Raw genomic sequence first — 19614 nt, 5'->3', positions numbered from 1 at the left:
GTTTGAATACAATAACACATTGAAATATATCCCTCTTCTATTTGCCTTGGGATGATTCTGTTTGTACTGTCTGTGCTTCATAGACCACTAAAAGAGCATCATAATCAAAGCAAGCAAGAGAGAAGAAAGAAGTACAAGGAGGGGAAGCAACAGAGACCCAGATGTGTGCAGTAAAAAGAACCATTCACTACAGAACATTGCTTTTACTCACCCCAAAAACACAGTTTTACTTTCTTTTTCCTTTCAGTTTCTCGTGTGAACCACATCCCTATCCATCTGTGCTGACAGTTTAGGAGTTATTTACACAGTGGCTTTTTCTATAGGAAAACATTTGTCAACACATGAAAACAAGTGTCCAGCTCTGCCAAACTCTTGGTCCATCTTGACTTTTACTTTCTTTAACAGTGGAAACAGATGCCGTCTGGAGAAAACACGTTCTAATTTTATGTGGCAAACCCAGCAAATTTCCTCCAGTACAGGTAAAAACCAAACATTCTGACAAACGGAAACTTCTGATTTTTAATTTTGAACAAAATAAACCTATGCTCACAATAGCTTTTTGCTGCTCTGACAGTACTGCTACTATAGATCTAGTTTGCATAGCATTGCTGCCTCAGGCTAATTTATTTTGTCTATTTAGCAAGACCTAGAAACTTAGCTATTGCTACAATGGCAATAGTTAATTATTTCTGTACCTACTCTAGGGCTTAGGGCTGGATTTGGGTCCACTATACCATGAGTGAACAGGAATCTCCAAGATAAACTGTTTTAGGGGGTTTGTATTCACTGTAAGTTCTGTTGTGAATTGTGCTGTGATTTTGTAACAGCCAAAGCTGTCGTAAGCACAGTAATACTTTTTATTTTCCCTTCTTACCATCTATTTCCTGTTGCTACCTCCCCATCTGTGGTGCCTAAGAACACACTGTACTTGGGGTCAGTGGACAGAGGGTCATTGCTGCTACCATAGCACAGACAGGGAGATGTACACTGCAGGCACACTGGATCCACACACAGCTTTCAACATGCCATTACCTTCACACATGATCTAAAGAATTTTCCTTGGTTTAAAATCTACTATTCAAGGTAAACCAGACAGATCAGTATTTACAATGTGGATTAAAAGATGTTAAATCACGTGTCATACAGCCTTAATCTGAAGATGTCATACAGTCAGGAAAGTCTACTCCCAAATGCACAGATCCATTGGTTGGAAAGACTCATTTGAATCTCCCTCAGTGCACAAAATACATAAAGAAGTTCCGAGCCAGATCAGTGATACTTAGACTGTCATGAAGAAAAAGGGTTATTCAAAATTCAAGTGTTTCCCAAATGTAATAGCAGAGTGAAACCATGCCACTGGATTTCCTTCTATGGTCAAGAGAAATGAAGCTGAAAAACAAAACCACACACAAACACCCACGCGTTCATAGTACCAAAATCATAGCAAAATTAAAAGAAGTATTAAACTCTTTTAGATGTTTATGATGCATATTAAATACGGTAAGAAAGATAAAAAGGCTTGTCAAAGAGAAATAAAGTGTTACACTACATCATTAAGGGTTTTAGTGAAGTTAAAAGATTTATCAGAATTTCTGCTGAAGAGAAGGAAACGGCGTGTGATTAAAAGAAAGAAAAAAAAGTAAAAAGAAAGAAGGAAATTAAGAAAAAATAAAAAGATGTCCTAAGGACCAAAGATGCTTTAATGGATCAGGAAGCACTGGCATCTCGAAAAGCAGTGAAAGCAACCTTACTGAATTTATCTGTAGCAGTCAATGGCAGGTGACAGGCAGCGAATTAAATACCGGCTCTGAAAACTATTAGTTGTCAGAAAAAAAAGAGTAAATTTCTACACAGATCATTTTTATGTTAACGCTTTACTAGATGCTTACTAGCAGCAATAAACTGGTTTGTTAAGTGCATTTAAGGTAGAGTAGCTGCACAAAATATTTTTATACCTCTTCTGTGACTGGTAGCTGATGGAGGTGGAAGAATGCCGGTTGAAACTAAAATGAGACAAAAGTTGTATTTGAAAAAATATACAAAAAAATTTGGGATATCTTCTCCTACCATAAATTTCCTATGAATAAGAGGTGCTCTTAAGTGCTAAAGTAAACAACATGTACATATTTATATGAATAAGAGGTGCTCTTAAGTGCTAAAGAAACCAACATGTACATATTTATAATCATATAAGATTGGCATTACATTACATTTTCTTTTCTCATTTAAAGCTAGGAATCACAGTGAAACCTGAATAATGGTAACATAAGTAAAGGAGGTTAGTATATTGCTCCCTAAGCCACTCTCATCAGGTCTACTTGTTATTTGGTTGTGGAATTTCAGTTCAACCACTGGACTGTTGGATTTGACATTCACCATTTATTTGTATTAGCAAGAAAAATAAGTATGAGGGATTTTTTTTGTCATCGTCATAAGCTTAAATTGCAGCAAATCTTAGAAGCAAACCCTGAATGAACTAAAGGCCAAAGATAGGTACGTTTCCAGCTTAGGAGGCACCTGGGAGAACCCCATGGAAAGGACAGGCTGGAGTAGCTGAAGCAAAAACCCATCACGTTCAACTTTGCCCTTGCAGAACCATTCTACTGTTACAGAGTTGTAGATAAACAGGTAGATTTTTTTTTTTCTTGGGGAAACAGCATCATTTCAGAACATAAATGAGTCATTTACGCAAATACAGGAAGTACTTAAAAGCCTGCACAATGTTTGGTGTGAGAAACAAGAGGATTCAGAACGAACACAGCTCCTGTCTAAGTGCAGAGCAGTGCAGGACTACATGGCATCAACCCCATCCTGTGGGAGCACAGCCCACATTTGCCAGAATTACCAGAAGCCTATCACATGTCAGATATTTTCCTAACTTCTGGAGAAGTTTTTCTTCCCTTTACCACAGACACAGTGCTTGGATTAGAATCCCAGGATCAGAAGCGATACCTTCCTTAAAACCATAATCGTAACTCTTTCTACTGTTCCTCCTGGTTTTGTATTCCCAGAGTTCTGCCTCATGAGGTGCCCTGCTTCAACCCTCCAGATGGAATAACAGATGCATAAAGAGCTTCAGGTTTATTTAAAACCCTCCTGCTATGCTTTGTTCTTCGTAAGCAAGATCATAAGTGAAAGTCAGATAACATTTCAGATGTAAAAGTAAGAGTAACACAGTCGATTAAGGATTAATGACTTCAAACATTCCTCTTTAAGAGCATTAGAAAGATTTTACTCAGGTTAGGGGTTATGCATATGGCTTTGCTCACAGAAGCAAAATTACTATAGAACTGGATCTACCAAAGTTTGAAATCATATTCAAATAGTTAAGGATATTAAGATATCAAGAAATCCTTCTGCATTTTCTTGGTGGACCTTTTTCAGCCATCTAGAAGGAACAAAAACCAACCCAAACACTGGAACAATGGTGGTAAAATCTTAGCCTCATCTTCCTGAGAATGTTTTACAGGATAGGGACAGTATTGTAACTAAGGTCATCCATATTTTATTCTGGAATAAAATTATATGAAATGCTCAGTGCTTCTCTGGTGTACGTGAAGTCGAAACTGGATTTTTAAGTCCATATTTTGGTATGCTAAAGCATTGTTTAATTTCTAAATGAACACTATCAGATGCTCAAAAATTTGACTTATACATTTATTTAGAAGACAGTTTTGGTCCCTTGTGTTTGAATACAGTAGCTATAACATACAACCATTTTAAAAACAAACATGGAAGTAGTGCACAAAGATAAAGAACCTAATTCAGCTGCAACACAGCCCTCCAAAACCAACCAACCAAACTGAGTTTGCTCCTTGTACCTGATAATCAGGGAACCAAATTTTTACAAGCCCTACAAGTTTCTGATTTGCCTTTATGTCCCAAGGCTTGCTGAAGCTCAGACAGTGACATCTGCCTGTTGCTAACAGCTTGAAGTGTATGTCAGCATCAAACCTCGTGTCATCCATTGGCAGTAAGATTTCAGGGCAGCAGCATATGAAGTTGATGTGCTGCAGATCTGAAGTCTTTGACTTAAATCATTGCCAGGCACAAACAAGAGGTTTTAGTGGTCCGATTAAAGCACTGCTGTTTCAAAAGGACAGCGATTTTTCATAGATTCACAGAATCTTTCAGGTTGGAAGAGAGCTCAGGAAGAGTCTTATCTAACCTCCTGCTGGAAAGCAAGGCCAGCTCTGAGGTCAGATGAGGTTGCTCCATGTTTTATCCAGTGATGTCTTGAAAATCTTCAAGAATGGAGAAACAGCCTCCCCAGACAACCCATTTCCTTTCAAAGGGGCAGGAAAGGGGAAAATGGTCCATGTCAATCTAATGCAGGAAATTTACTTCTAATTCAAATGTCTTAATATCTCAAGGTGATCTTTTTATCCTCATGACTCATGAAAATTGTGTTTCACACCAATTAGTCCATATCGATACATAAACACAAATGAATTTACAGTTTTAAGGCCTCACACTGCTTCCCTTCTCCCCATTAAGTGGATATGAAATTAAAGGGAAATTAAAAATGCTCAATCAAGAAATACACTAGCTCTAAGACAGTCATGCCAGGAGTGACAGCAAATACTGGTTATCTTTATATTAATTTATTAGCTGTTTATATGTAAAGTATACATAGTTGTTGCTTAATTTGTCCCTGCCTATTGCAGGGGTATTGAAACTAGATGATTATAAGGTCCCTCCCAGCCCAAACCTTTCTATGATTCTATGATTTCCAAGACAGCAATGAAAACATAGCTCTTATGGAAGATTTATAGGAGTCCTAAGATGTAGAGTGGTGAAATGTGAATAGGTGTGCTCTGTCTGGCCAGAGCAGTCACCAAAGCCTCAATTTAATTTACCTGAGTATAAGAGGCTTTTAACTGCCTCCTACAAAAACTATGTAGAACACTTTTTTCACAGAGATATGTGATCATTCCAACTGACTAAAAGAGACTTGTTAGTAAAGCAAACAGTGGATTAAATACTTCTGGTGACATTTAAGAGTCTAATTGTACCAGAAGATTGAATGAAAAAGTGTTAGGTATTACTTCTGCAAAGCACAGTACTCTCCTTGGTGACAAGCAATATGGCAAGAGCAAACAGCCTCAAGTTGGCCAGGAGAAGTTCAGGTTGGGTATTAGGAAAAAAATTTCTTCACTAAAACGTCTATCAAGCATTGGAACAGGCTGCCTGGAAAAGTGGTGGAGTCATCAGTCCTGAAGGTATTTAAAAGATGTGTAGATGTGGAACTTAGGGATGTGGTTAATGGTGGACTTGGCAGTGCTGGGTTAACAGTTGATCTTAGAGGTTCTTAAACAATTCTATGATTCTCATGATGTAAAAATTAGGTCCTTGTAATGGATACCTCTAAATAGCTCATCACTTTGGAATTTTGAAAATTCATACATAAAACTAGAAGTCAATGGCAGTAAACACCCCTGCATCTGTTTTACCTTCTATTCCCAGTAACATTCTGGTGACATTCACCAGCTCCTTGAAACTAGTTATGATTAGTGTACTTCCACTCAAATAAATGGAATTACATCAGCAGTTAATTTTATTTCTTATGTTTTATCAGCTCCATACGGGAATTATCTTCCCCTATGTAATTCCCACGGCTGTAAACAGACACGTTTACATTCTAAAACTGAAAACTCTCCTGTTGTGTTCTGTAGCTGTTTCATTTTTGCATTGGTTTCAGTGATGTGAAGCCAATCAAAAGGCTTTCAAGTACTACCTATGCACAGCACTGAACTGCCATTTTCTATGATTTTCTGAGAAAGATCATTATACTTGATGTGAAGCCATCAAACTTGCACACTTTGTTCATTCCAAACACCCCCTTTGGGTGATTCCTAACTATCTTCTTATGTAAAGATAAGAGGGACATGGATAATTACAATCTCAAAAGCCTTGCTAGTTTTTTGTTATTTCTGAAGACTGTTCAAATGAATCTTAAAATCTGCTGTTTTCTCCTCTGTTAGTTTTGTCAAAGTGTTAATGAAAGCAGTGAAAAGGCTTAGAAGTGAGGCAGTACAGCAGCATCCTCTTTTTCTAGTGAGAGAAGCTACCTTTCCCTGTCACTGGTCTTTCACTAGTCATGATTAAGAGCATAATAAAAGGTTTGTGATCCCTGTGATCCTATGTTTTCACCAAGAAAAAAAAAAAGGTCCATCATTCCCACCCAGTGTAACTAGACAAATACTTTGATTTTAGGATGGCAAAAGCAGCACAAAGCAACCAACTGAAATACCTTTGTTCCAAAAGGACCTTTTGGCCACATATCCTATATCTAAAACTTAGTTGTTTCCCCGCTCGGTTTTCATGTGAAAGATAAGGAAGGAGGCTACTGCTTCAAACACATCGTGCTTTCAACAGTCTCTGCCAAGTCAATCTCTTAAGAAACTGAAAACCTTAAATCAGAGAGCATAACACAAATCAAACCAAATAAAGTTAAGAGAGCTTTACAGATATACCTAGACTGAGATGAGATAGCAGATGAAATAGTGGAAGCTGCTAATGACATGTTCTTGGACCCATGGAAAGGCTTAGGCTGTGAAAGAGAGCTGGGGGCTGCAAATACTCTGCAGAAGACACAGTAAAAGCATGAAAGCATGAACAAAATGATTGAACAGGGACAAAAATCGTGACATCACAACCAAGCTCTGTCGGAGTTCAGATACAGGAGGACTGCTGCATAGTTACCAGGAACAGGTTTTCTGTAGCATACATCTGCAGAGTTACAGAATAGCACAACCAAGCACATTCCTACAGAACACAAGACAAAATGCACACATTATGTAAAAATCTTAAATCCAGACTCTACTGATAACTAAGAAAGACAGTATTACAGGACAGGACTTTGTCAATGATACATGCTTTTATCTGCAAGATCTGAAGATGTTTGAGTCCGAATATAAGATAAAAATTTTAATATGCAAACAGTACCAGACAGAAGATTCTGATATTTAAAACAGAAGTAATTGGAATGATTAGTTTTGTAGAGGCATTTTTTTGTTTGAAGCATATACTAGTTAATCCATTTTCTTCATCCTACAATTTCAACTGAGGAATAAAAGTTACTTAAACTTTATCATTATTTCACGTGAAAGTGCCTTACAGCCCAGTTCTGAATCTTAAAATCTGCATAATACCTTACTCAAACTTCCTCTACTGGCTGATTGATTTTCTTGCACTGGAATAAAAACACTGGATCCTGGTAGGTCACAATTAGGTAAAAACTGACCAAAGTGAGAAACTAAGTTCTTTCCCAAATCTTCCTTTGCGAAGACTGGCCATGAACTTATATAATGCAAGTCAACTTGCAAAACGTAATCAAGAAGTAGAGTCAAGAGAACATCTCCAATTCCATTTATACACATTTGAGACAACTGGCTACAACTGAGGTCTTAGTTAAAGTAGTTTACATTACTGGAAGTGTGCTTTTCCTTGGCTTTGTAAAGCATGCTAAAACATACATCTTTTCAGAATATTCATGTAGCAAACCCCAAAGATAAAAGAATAATATGCACCAAAGGAATTCACTCTTACTATCTCTAAAATTACTGTAACATGAGTGACAGTTGTATAAATCCCACAGGTTTCCTCACATGATGTCTGACAGCTTTTAATATACAACTGTAACTCCCACTGTACTACAAGTGTTACAAGTGCTCACCTCCTTGAAACTCACTTGAGCTCTAAGGCTAATTCTCATTAGAGAAAAAATATTAGATAAATCTAATAGAAATTACTTGATTTAACTTACAGAGCAAGTCAATCATCAAATGTCCACCATGTTTTACTGATATCTGCTACGATAGGCTGAGCTCAACCACGTGAGTAAATGACTTCTTTTAATTTTCCTTTTCATGTCCTACTGCAGAAAGACTATTAAAAGAACCTTCATTCACATTATTAAAAGAATCTCCACTCACTGTAACTACTATGAGGAGTTGTTTTGGCTTTATTACAAGTGATGAAAAAACACCTCTAGTTTTAACCCTTGACTTGCTTTCTGAAAACAAAGTTATATTTTTGGAGCAGTTTTATTTTGCAAATGCTTTGCAAACATGAACAACATACCTCAAAAAAAAACAACAAAAAACCAAACAAATAACCAAAACAAAACACCAAAATATATAAAAGCATATAGAACAGGTTACAGCTTTTCATACCACATTCTGAAGTGAAGAATGTGTATGCAGCATTTCCAGAGCCATATGGGGGGATAAAGCAATGAAGCATTACCTTTGGAAGGAGGAGGAGAACGACTCCTGCACGACTGAGGTGGTTGCTGGTGGTGTCATCAGGCTGGCTGGATTTTGAGCAGCAGTAGCAGGCTGAGGTGCTGAAGCGTGCGGTGCAGGAGCAGCAGAAGTGGTAGACACCGGAGCATGCTCGACAGGGGTACTAATTAGACTTAAATTAAATAAAACAAGAAGCATCTTAAGAAGGCACACATTTAAATGTAGAGCACAAACTCTACTATGTTTGAACCTGCAAACATAGTAGCAGGCTGGGTTACTGAGGGAAAAGCACAATTATGCAAAGAAAAAAAAGGCATTTATTCAGCCTTTTCCGCTGTGCAGTTAAGACTGGAATGCAGTTTTGGTCCTGCTTGACTGAAATTTATCCCAGGTGTTACACAGCACTTTAGTCCTGCTCCCACTGAAGCCTGTGGTAGGAAATGTGGCATGGAGGACTTAAATGGCTGCAAAGAGCCTGTCACAAATTCTTTGAGCTTGGATAATTTTCATCCAATATTTACTCCTGGAACTGAAGTTTATATTAGCGTAAATTTTTTAATTAGATGAAGAAAAGCAATTTAAAGGGTATTATCACAGTCCTGTGCCAGCAGGTTTCCTGGAAATTCTGATAGTCTAGAAATCCAGTCAGCACAATTTTCTGTTGAGTTCCATCTGTTCTGTTGTTGTGCAACCTGGGTAGTGGAAAGATGTTTAAAAGGAGTCCCTTCATCTCTGACCTGAATTCACCTTACATTACACCGCCCAACCCAAATAACAATGAGATGCCCCTTCAAACACAGAATAATATATAAAATACAAGGGGATGATTTTAAAATCACTTGGGTGATGAGCATGAGTTCTTATCCTTGTGGCCCTCTTGAACTATTGCGGCACAGATTACTTGGAGCAAAGGAATATTAATTTTCTTCATTTTTTCTTTATTTGATTGCAAATAAAAATGAGTTGAAATTAATAATAATAATCTAGTCTGGCATCCTGTGGCCATTTTAGTAACCTACTGAACTACCAGTGTCTTTCATCACCCAGTCCTTATGAACATACTTCAGCCTGAATTACTCATTTCTTACAGAAAGACAAATAGAGCCAAGTTATCAGACAGCTTTGCAACATAGTTTAGTTAAAGTCATCCACTAAGAAAAGAACCAATCTTTTGGAAGGTTCAGTTTATTGTCTTCCCTTAGCTCTTACATGAAATGGAAAAAAAAAAAAACCAAAATAAAATCACTGAAAACATTCAAGTTATTTGATGACTGTTTCACTGAACTTAATATCAACAGAATAATAATATTAATAATATGTCCATTCATAATTTTCTTGTCAATAAACCTAATAAAAATAATTTAAAGCAATTCAAAATTTAAAAAGGAGAAAGAAGAAAAGAGAAAAACTTCATTATTTTGTGTTTAGGCAGATTTTAGTGTGGATCTTATTATTATCCACAGAACAAATAAGCCACTGAAAAATAACAAATTGCAACACTATTGTGGGGCAGAAACTTTGATGACAATATAAGCATATGTCCCCTAGGCATAAGGGATGTTTTTCTTGATGCTGTAGATTCATTTTCTTTAGTAGTTATCCAAATACATACTTTTTTTTTTTTTTTAATCAGAGCATTACTGTACATAGTTGTCTTGTCCATGAGCAGCGGCCTAAGAAAATTACGGATATATTTATACATCTTTAGACCCAACTCAGAAGCATATTGCCACATCTCTGTGTTCTTACAAATCACTCCTATCAGGGTGATGGAATTCTGTGCTTCTCTTGCACAAGGTACAAAATGCCCCAAATACTTGTTCCCAAGCACAGTAAGTATCAAATAACAAAAGAAAGCTTACAGTTCCACTACTGTTTCTCAGCCAACCTTAGCCCTCAAGCATTCTCTCAGCACTTTTTCCTTAGCAGATTTACCATCCATTGTGCAAATTTTCTTTGTTTCAGCCATTCTACCTCATATTTTCTTTTTGCTTCTCTCAAAAGCGCTGACTTGGCAAGTTACACTCCTGAGGACCTAGAGTGAGTGCTTGGTACTTCAGAATTTGTGATACCCCTTGTTGTTAAAGGGACTGTCCCATTTCCCCTGTTCTTGTCCTCTTCTTGTACAGCTCAGTAGCCTAATGATGGTGTCTTAATTATTTTCTGTTTGATTAGCTGCCACAGAAGCGTGGTTGTTACACCCATAAATTTCAAAGTAGAATGTAACCCACAACAAAAAATCAGTATTTTCTCCCTTATGAATTTCATCTGCAATTATGTACCTAAGAAATGAGATCCCAAAAATACCCAGTTTGCAATTCTGGGTTTCAAATCATGACACCAAGTTTTGCAACTGTTTTGCAAAAGTTTGCCCATCGTAACATGCAGTTGAAATTCAGGTCAGTTTTTCCACCTTGATGCATTTTATGATGCAAATTCTTCCAATTAACAAATAGACTATCAATTACAAAGCCTGTGCAGCAGAGTAGCTGAATATGATCCATCACAGCTATGGGTCACAGGAGAGTCTGTTACTGAGTTTCAATACCTACAGGATTTTTTTTTCCCCCTGTGCCACAGTGGGTACTGGGATTATCACATTAAAAGGTGTGGAGTCACAATTTAGTACTTACATGTCTTTGATCTGGCAAACAGGAAAGGAGTGAAACTATGCTGCACATAAAAATGGAACTTCATATATGTCTTAAAAACAAACACAAACTAGGATTCCACCTATTTTGTCTATTTGCACTGATGTCAAAGGGAATTTGCTACAGATTTCAAAAGATTCATGACTTCCTACTTTGAAGAGAAGAAAACAGTGAACTTACTTAATTGTAACACTCTCCAAAACGTTAATCAAAATACATATTCAGTGATATATATTGAAAAGAAAGTAAAAAATCCCAAAAACCTGTATGTGAGGACAAGGACCTGTGTGGAGACAGATTTGAATGGAACAACCCATGTAAACAAAATAAATGCAAATATACTGAAGTACCTTTTATAGTTTAAAGAAAATACGAACAGATTTTATCTTGCATGGTGTTTGCAATATTTCTTTTTATATGGTTAAAGTGTTAGGGGCTTGATTGCCTTCCTTCATGGTAGAATATATTAATTAACACACCAAGGAATTGGAATAAATATAAATGAAGTAGATATAACCTTAAAAATCAGGGTGATTTTGTTCCATAAATGATATGCAGTTGGTAACACTCTCAACTCAGCTTTTAGAAAGATCTGAAGACTAAATTGACTGGTTTTAATTTAACAACTATAAATTTTAAATAAATATTTAGATAGTCAAATAAAACAACCTTTTTTTTCCTCAAGATTGCCTACTTTCTAGATTTTCAGTCTGATCTTTTTAGTTCTTCAAGTGCAGCAGAATTTTAAGAACTGATAAATGTGAGTGCTGCTTTATAAAATAGATAATATATTGCAACAGCTTCACTATTACATGTTACAGATGAGCTTTCGGTTGGTTGGTTGGTTTTTAAATGCAGTCATTCTGTAGATTTTAGATCTTTACAGTACTTTGTATTTTAAGGAAAATCAAAGAAAATCGAAAAAAATCAAACATCTTCATATTTGTGGTAACAAACATAAAAGTAAGTTAGGTGGATGAAAACAAACACACATCTCTTCTCAGCTGATTTTCACTCATGAAAAGGAACACAGATCAGTAGAGGTTAAGAGGATAATAATGGTTAACAACCATAATGAGAAAACACAGCAACAAATGCACTTTAAGATTTAGAAAAAATAAGTGCAGATTATACTTCTTTCTCTCAGTAAAGTCCTAAGTTCTGAGACTTTCTGTCCAAATAACAATCAAGTGGATTATTAAAGCAGTACTTAGTCTCCTTTATGTAATGCATGAAGGTTTCTTTGGTTTCTAATCCTCCAACATATCACATGTAAAAAATTGAATATACAGGAAATAAAAATTAAAATGGATAGGGAAAAAAAAATCTCTTATTGTAGCATTTGTAGAAAAAAGTGCCTGAGAATATGGTTAGAGAAAGCCATAACATGGAAGAGTCTTACATTTGAATATGGGAATGGTTGTAGAAATACAGTCAAAATAGAGAAATATCAGCTGCTGTTTCTCTGCTGAAGGTGCTTTATGGCTGTTGTCTCTGTATTTTATGCGTGATCCTTAAGAGAGCCACTGAAAACGTAACACCCACATGAACTGGAAGTTTCTGGAATTTGTAGAACTTGAACACCTTCCTTTTAGGCAATGGGCATTTCCAGCTGAACTCCAGGAGTTAGAGGTTGTTATTACCAAACCACTCCAAAGCTCCAAACCAGGTCAGTTATGCAGTTACACATCACAGTGTACCTTTGGTTACTGGATGAAGCAAGAGGGACTTTCTGGCCAGCAGTGGCCTCCCTCTGACTTGTACCCGCTCCAAGCCTCACAGAGCCCTTGGAGGCCACTGGCTTGGCATTGTCAGTGTTGGCATCCCTGGTGGAGGGTTTAGGAGGATGCCAAATACTGGAGGTCACATACTGTGGCGCATGCGCAGTGTCTGCAGGCCTGGGTGACAAAGATTACAAGGGGGTTTGAAAATGAGGCATTTCCTAGGGAATAGCAGGTATTTGAGGAAGAGACAGAATTCCAGCCACAGAAGAAGCTGGAGATCATCATGGTATCGCAGATGAAGTAATGACAAATCTTGACAGTTCATTAGTTTATTACTGCTTAAGACCAGGAAAGGCTTGAAGAATTAAAAAGGTACCTTGTGTTAAATCTGGAAACCATATTGCTATGAATATCAAAATAAGACACAAAGCAAGGCTGTGATGATAATGGAGGTGGAGAAAAGCTATGGTATGACAAGTCACACAAGATTAAAGCAATGTAGTATGACACTAACACCAGTCATATATCAGAAATTGTTCCTGGTTAAATAAAATCATAATTAAAAGAAAAGGAGATTTCAGTGGAGCAGCTGCACAGTCCTGTAGGTGGTTTTAAACAAATGAAACTGTTGGCAAAATGCTAACGTATTCCTTGTTTTATACACTTTAATTTATATACAGGAATCAAGGCGTTTATTTTCTTCTATTTTCATAATTAATTTAAAAATAAAAATCAAATTTCCCTACTGTTTCAAGGCCAGTTGCCATTGCTTGTGTCACTAGTAACAAATAACACTCGCACTCAGATTTTAACTCCATGCAACCTTTGTTAAAACGTGAGCAGTCTTATAAAGGAAAAAAAAAATACAAAGTGGTTGCACATCTGAGGCAGGAATCAACAAGATAGAGGAAAGCAGCGAGGTAGAATTCATTTCATGACAAACTAATAAGAGGCATTTCTTTGCTCTGTGAAACTATTGGTCAGATTCACTCAAGAAATACTTGTATCAGTACTTGTGTGGTTTAGCACATGAACTAATAGAAAACAGCACATTTTTATCTGTAACTGCAAAATGTGCTGAAATCCTTTGGGAGAAAATTTGACATGAAAAACTTACTTACAGAGAAATTGTTTTGAACCTCATAACCCACTGAGGACAATCAATATATGCAAGAATCCGACATGTAAGAGTTCTTAAAATACCAAAAAGATAATCTTACTTAGATTTAAAAAATATCTTGAATGATCTAGGCAAAGTTTAAAATGGAAATTGTTCTTAAAACTCCACCACAAATTGATAATACTCCATTTCAAGAATATTTGCTAAAAACTTGTTATTTTTCAGGTTTGTAATTTCTGAGAAAGATGATCCCCACCTGTCCCATGTCACAGTGCTTCTTGAAGTCTGCATTAGAAAGAAATGTCTAATAAACCCACTTAGTTGAAGCCTCCACAGTCATCACCTGCTCAAACAGCGTACAAATTTCATGTTTTTGAGGTAAGAACAATATGGGGAAAGTGGAGATAAACTCTTAACAGGAAGTAAGTCAAACACAGCAAACATTACCTGTTTTCTGATGCTGCTGCAACATTTTCCTTGTCTCTGTGAAAGGAGGGATACAGTGTGAATGAAGAAAATGCAATTGCCAGTGGTGGCAAGAAAACCCACCCAAAACCAACCAAGGAGAAAGAAAATGGGTTGAGCAGAAATGTTTGGTTGCAAAAAGCATCCTAGAGTGGTTGCTCATGAATATAGTTGCGAGAAATCTCTTCAGCTTTCCAGGTGAAACCCACCAAATATACAAGTCTACTGCATATTGCTTCTTATAATTATATGCTTCTTATCAGTTGCAAACAACTTTGTTTCAATAATAAAGTAAAAGGAAAATTAACAGTTACAAATTAGATGTTGTATGCCTGCTTTTAATTTCAGGAATAGTCTTGATTTTAATAAGTTCTCCTTAAAAAAAAAATCAATAGTGTTCCAGCAGAACATATTTTGATGCCAAATCCAAGCAGTGAAACTAATCAGACTTGGGCAATCCTCAAGGATCTGGTATTTTGAAGCGATAAAAATGGGTAACAAAGATTCTTACAAGAAGGATTTCTTGTGCCTGGTATCACTTAAAAATTCTCTGTCCTATCCAAGTACTAGTTTTCTCAATGTAAATCAGATTAGAAACAATTCCTTCACTGAATTCCCTCAATTAGAAATCATTCCTTCCTGAGGTGAGGAGTAAATCAGCCTTGATTTCTCTGATAGAGGACTGGGCTATTATTCTGAAAACACACACACATGCTTACAAAAAAACCTGATAAGTTTAAGTGCAAGCAACTGTGTATCTGTAAGAAGTTAAGACAAAAGTATTTTCATAAAGAATAGAATCCATTAGCTTTAAACTCCTAAGTTTGAAATCCAGTTAGTTAAGTAATTGAGATAGTCTCAATATTTAGCAATTTAGTGGGTGGTTGTGTCCCTTCTTATTTAAGGAGCTGTGCTGAAATTGATGGGTTTAAAGCTAAAATATGCCAAATGAGAACACTTTTCTTAACTGGGATCTGAAATTACAAAACACAAAGCAAATGTCCTCATTTATCCAACTGCACCTTCTTTCTGCATTGTCCTTTGGAAAAAAAAAAAAGGAATACATGTATTTATGTGGATTTGTTGGGCACCAATCATTAACTTACATTACATTTGGAAGGCTATTCTTAACGTTTTCCCCATTATTAGCAGTATTTTATGTGTCTCTGTGTTTATGTACTTACAGATACATATGTATGTATAGTCATATATGAAATGGCTTCTCCTTAGTTCAGTTTTAACAAAGTTATAAAAACCAATCCAGTTTAGATCAGCAAAGGTTTGGGCATAGGTGTCCTCTACAAATTTTTAAAACCTCTAACTAACATGTAACTCCTAAAATATATGAAGTCAGATTTTCAAACCTAGAAGTGGATCTGAAACGCCCCTCAGACACTGCCACCTGACTACCAGTGTTCCTGGGGTTGGTCTGGAAGAGCCTGTCTTAAAAACAAATGCCCTGATGAGATCAACCAGCTCACCACTCCGAAGCAATGAGAAACCAAACACTGCCTTTATGGGAACCAAGTTGTGAGTTCATTGCAATGTCAGGTAGAGCAAAGCCAGGATGAAACAAGGTAGAGGAGGATGGATTAGAGATTGTGTGTGTGTGTGGTGGGGGGAAGTGTTAGTACACCAAGAGCCACAGTCATGCGAGGACGTTAAAAAACACAGTCACAGCCTGAAAGGAATAAAACATTGCTTGTTCCCAAGTATTCTGAGAGGGATCACAGCCAAGACCAAAAGGTAGGCAGCTGGGGTCAGGCTGAAGCAGTGTTAAGCCTCTATGGTTATTATTAATCCGATCCAAACTTTTCTGCCCCATTAGTTGTGGCTACACCAAAGAAGAGCAAAAAAAGTCACTTGATTTTGAGGTCAGCATTTCATAAAAGCTTTTTCCCCGAGTGTACAAAATAGGATGACGTTGAGTGACAATGGCAGGGGAGTTGGGAAGGTGAAAAAGAGAGAGAAGTATAGTAAAATTACTTCCACAGAATAAAGCAAAGGAAAAAGCAGAGAGCAGAGGGAAAGATGAGTTCAAAGGCACACAATACTTCTTCATGGTGTGGCTTCCAGGAACTATTTCTCTTCCCAGTCAACAGGAGTAATGCCCATTTGGTTAACAATAAGAAAGGCTCAAGATCCATTGTGCCTCTTATTTGCAATACTTGCATTTTGAGGAACAGGCTATTGGATTTACGGCCTTTACAATCAAACATTTTCTCTAACTAAATGCAGAAATAATTTTACTTTTGAGTCCAATACATCCCTGAGGCAGGATCAGTAAAGTCAATACCTTCACCACATGAAAAAATCTGGCTCAGAATATTATGAGCAGTTTATATCTCTGTGGCTACACAGGCTGCTCCAGTAGTTTTTTGACAGTAGTTTTGAGCTATCTGGAAGAGATTTAAAATGAATTTTTTTTTGTTGGTTTTTTTTTTTTTTGTGGGGGGGTTGTTTGTTTGTTTTTTTGTCTGCAGCTTTTTTATTCCCCACTGAAATGGCTTTTGACAGAAGGGCCATTCTGAGAGAACAGTGCAACTCCCACAGACTTCATTAAATGTTGGACATATATCTAAACAAGATTTACACAATACACTGCCTTCCCAGTTACACGGTATATTATACAGTGGAAATCTTGAAATGCTTCCTTCTCATAAAGGTATGCTACAGGATATGGTCACGTAGACAGAATGACTGAAATTAGAAATAGAGTCTTTCCCCCACACACCAACAAGAACTGGTGTAACTGAACGCAAAATTCCTTTGCAGGCCAAGCCTGTGCGTGCTATTGGATCCTAAAAAGAGCCTGCAGACACTTCAGAGAGTTTCCAATGAGTATGTTAAATCTGAACTCTATGAACTGGACATGGGAATACTTTCCCATTCTACTTTATTTTTGGAAACCAAATGTAAAAGATTGCCAAACACCTACATATAACAGGTAAGCTGAAATGTGGAGGTTGTGTACCTTCCATCTGCCTTCTCTTTAGATGGCAACAGATGTTTAATGAAGACCTAATGACATAAGAAACATGAGGCATCCTGAGAGACCACATGGTCCTTCAGCTTTGTCTTTCAGGCTGAAGCAGTAAGTGAATACTGTAATTTAGTTTTTTCTCTATACTCTTATGGAGCAAGACTGTTTTTCTAATTTTACAAATGAGAAACTAAAACTTAATAGAGTTGCTCATGGTCACAAAGAAGGTCCACAGCGGGGCAAGGAACTGAAATAAGCTCTCCTGAATCTCAGTTGAGTATTTAAAATATCAGCTCACCCTCTTTAATGAGAGATTATAGATTTTTTAATAAATATATCTATTCAGTTTACTGGTATTTTCCTGTATTAGTCATCCAGTAGTCTACTACAGAGCCTGACAGATATATACTGGCCTTTTATGAAAGGGGAAGTGGATTTACAGATTATTAAGGTCCATATCTATTGAATTTAAAAATTCTGGTTTTCTAGTAGTATGGTGCAGATTTGTTGGAGTTAGACTTACAATAGCTTTCATCCTAACATACTTATATTTACATAAGCATATTTGCCTACAAATACGATTTCCTTTTAAGAAGTAGAAGTTACAAAATAACTTCAAAAGAAATTTTTACAGGGTGTCTGGGAGTAAAGTTGTGTTAAAGTTATTTTGTAATTGCCTTTCAAACATTTTTTTGTCTCAAAGGCATGAGACACTGACACTGTTGAAAACTGGACAATGAGCTACATTAACTGCTGTTCTGATCCAGTGGGGCTATTTCTACCTTTCTGTGTTTGCAGCTCAGAACTTTTCCATTGTCAGATGACTATAAAACTATTGAGGATGTTTGTCTTTTCTTCCCCCATGCTATATTTTTGTTATTCCAACACAGACATCCTAAGACACACAAAGAATCATAGGCAGTTAACGGAGAGGACAGAAGACAACTATCATGCTGGTTTAGTTAAAACTTTAGCTTGGAATCAGAAAAAAAGGGGTAGAAGAGCTAGTCTCTCTTTTTCAGCCACTGTAGTTAAGAATGTGAGCAGCCCACGCCAAAACGTGGCAATATTGTAATATATCCTCCTAGTGTGTCTGCTTTCCAAAACAGGGAAATACATTTCTCTCCGAAGGTATCCTGGTTTGTGCAGACAGTGGCACAGAACAGGAAAAGCATTATCATAGATTCAGTGGAAAAACCCCAGCAACTCATTCTCAACAAGCAGTATGGAACTCAGTCAAAGCAACTCGCTAAAATCAAAGCCAACACCTCCCATGAATGCATTTTAGTGGCACCTGCAGGTTTGCTGTTAAATGTAACAGTCACACAATAAATGCAGCTGGGCACACAGCAGCATTGGTGTTGGGGACAGGGAAGGTCACTCTTTTCCAAGATTTGCAGAGTGATATTTGCCATGCAAGTATAGGTACTCCCATTTTCAGTTTTATCACCAAAGACTGCAAAACTCTGAGCAATTTGAGCTGGGACTTAATTTGCATAATTATTCCCTGTCTTGGCCTTAAGTGTGCAACTGGATTGAACAGAATGATTTGGCCCAGCTTTTTACAGCCTCACTGGTAAAGTGCAGGTATCTGCCACCAGGCACCTGAGCACAGGATCTGGACTTTCAGGCTGTGTTTGTGACCATTACAGACAAGACCGGTGCACAATAAGTTTAGATTTTGTATGCCAGGAAACAATTCCCCTTTCACTGAAGTGTTCTTTCTCTTCATGACTTCACTTTTCTCCAGGGAAGCTGAGAGAACAAGAACCCAGAGATCTCAATTTCAGCTGGTAGTTCTTTTAGACCTACTTTTTAGTTTGTGCACATTGATGACAAGAAAATTCATACTTCTATGTGGCATTATGCTAAGTTTGCAGCTGCCTCTGAAATACAGCAATGTGTCTGTGCTGTTCAGTTCCTGAGTCAAGTAACTAAGTGGTATGAATTAGAACACTTGTCACTCTTTCAGAATGTGGATTGCATTTTATTTCATAAACTCTCTTAAGGATTTTCTTACCTTCCCTCTCTCTCATTTGTAATCATATAACATTCTGGGTCAGCTACAACAAATGCTCACATGGAAATGAACTATTAGGAAGTTATTAGTATTTAGGGTAATTTTGCTGACACTAATGCAATCTAGAAGCAGAATAAAAGGAAGCAGTGCCAGTGCTATGCTCCAGCTCACCCTAAGCAGGGCTCTGTGAACCAGGCTGATGATCCACAGACCACAGCTGAGTGGTCTGAGTTACAATGCCTGTTGGAAAGCCTGCTGCATGTTAGAACTGCTTTACCCTTGTTGGACTGAAGGCAATGCAAGGGACTAGTCAGAGGGAGAGGCAGCATTGTGCACTGGTGTCTTGGTTAAATGCCTGCAGCAGCTGCAGAAGGCAGAGGAGAATTCTAAAGGTTCCACAGT

General features: G+C 37.2%; 1 protein-coding gene across 1 annotated transcript in view; it reads right to left on the bottom strand.

The window, feature by feature from the left end:
• The window catches only part of LOC108493508 (LIM domain-binding protein 3-like), a 33140-nt gene extending 18917 nt beyond the window's left edge, over positions 1-14223 (bottom strand). Inside the window, exons 1-3 of the mRNA XM_017807001.1 lie at positions 14192-14223; positions 8251-8421; positions 1956-2003 (exon numbers count right to left, since the gene is read on the bottom strand). Coding sequence (XP_017662490.1) covers positions 1956-2003; positions 8251-8309 — 107 coding nt within the window. The 5' untranslated portion in view covers positions 8310-8421; positions 14192-14223. The remainder of the gene's footprint in view (positions 1-1955; positions 2004-8250; positions 8422-14191) is intronic.
• Between the last annotated feature and the right edge of the window lie 5391 nt (positions 14224-19614).

The sequence above is a fragment of the Lepidothrix coronata genome, unplaced genomic scaffold (assembly GCF_001604755.1).
Source record: "Lepidothrix coronata isolate B3197 unplaced genomic scaffold, Lepidothrix_coronata-1.0 Scaffold17, whole genome shotgun sequence".
Taxonomy (NCBI): domain Eukaryota; kingdom Metazoa; phylum Chordata; class Aves; order Passeriformes; family Pipridae; genus Lepidothrix; species Lepidothrix coronata.
The sequence above is the reverse complement of the archived record's forward strand: the minus strand, read 5'-3'. Positions and strand labels throughout refer to the sequence as shown.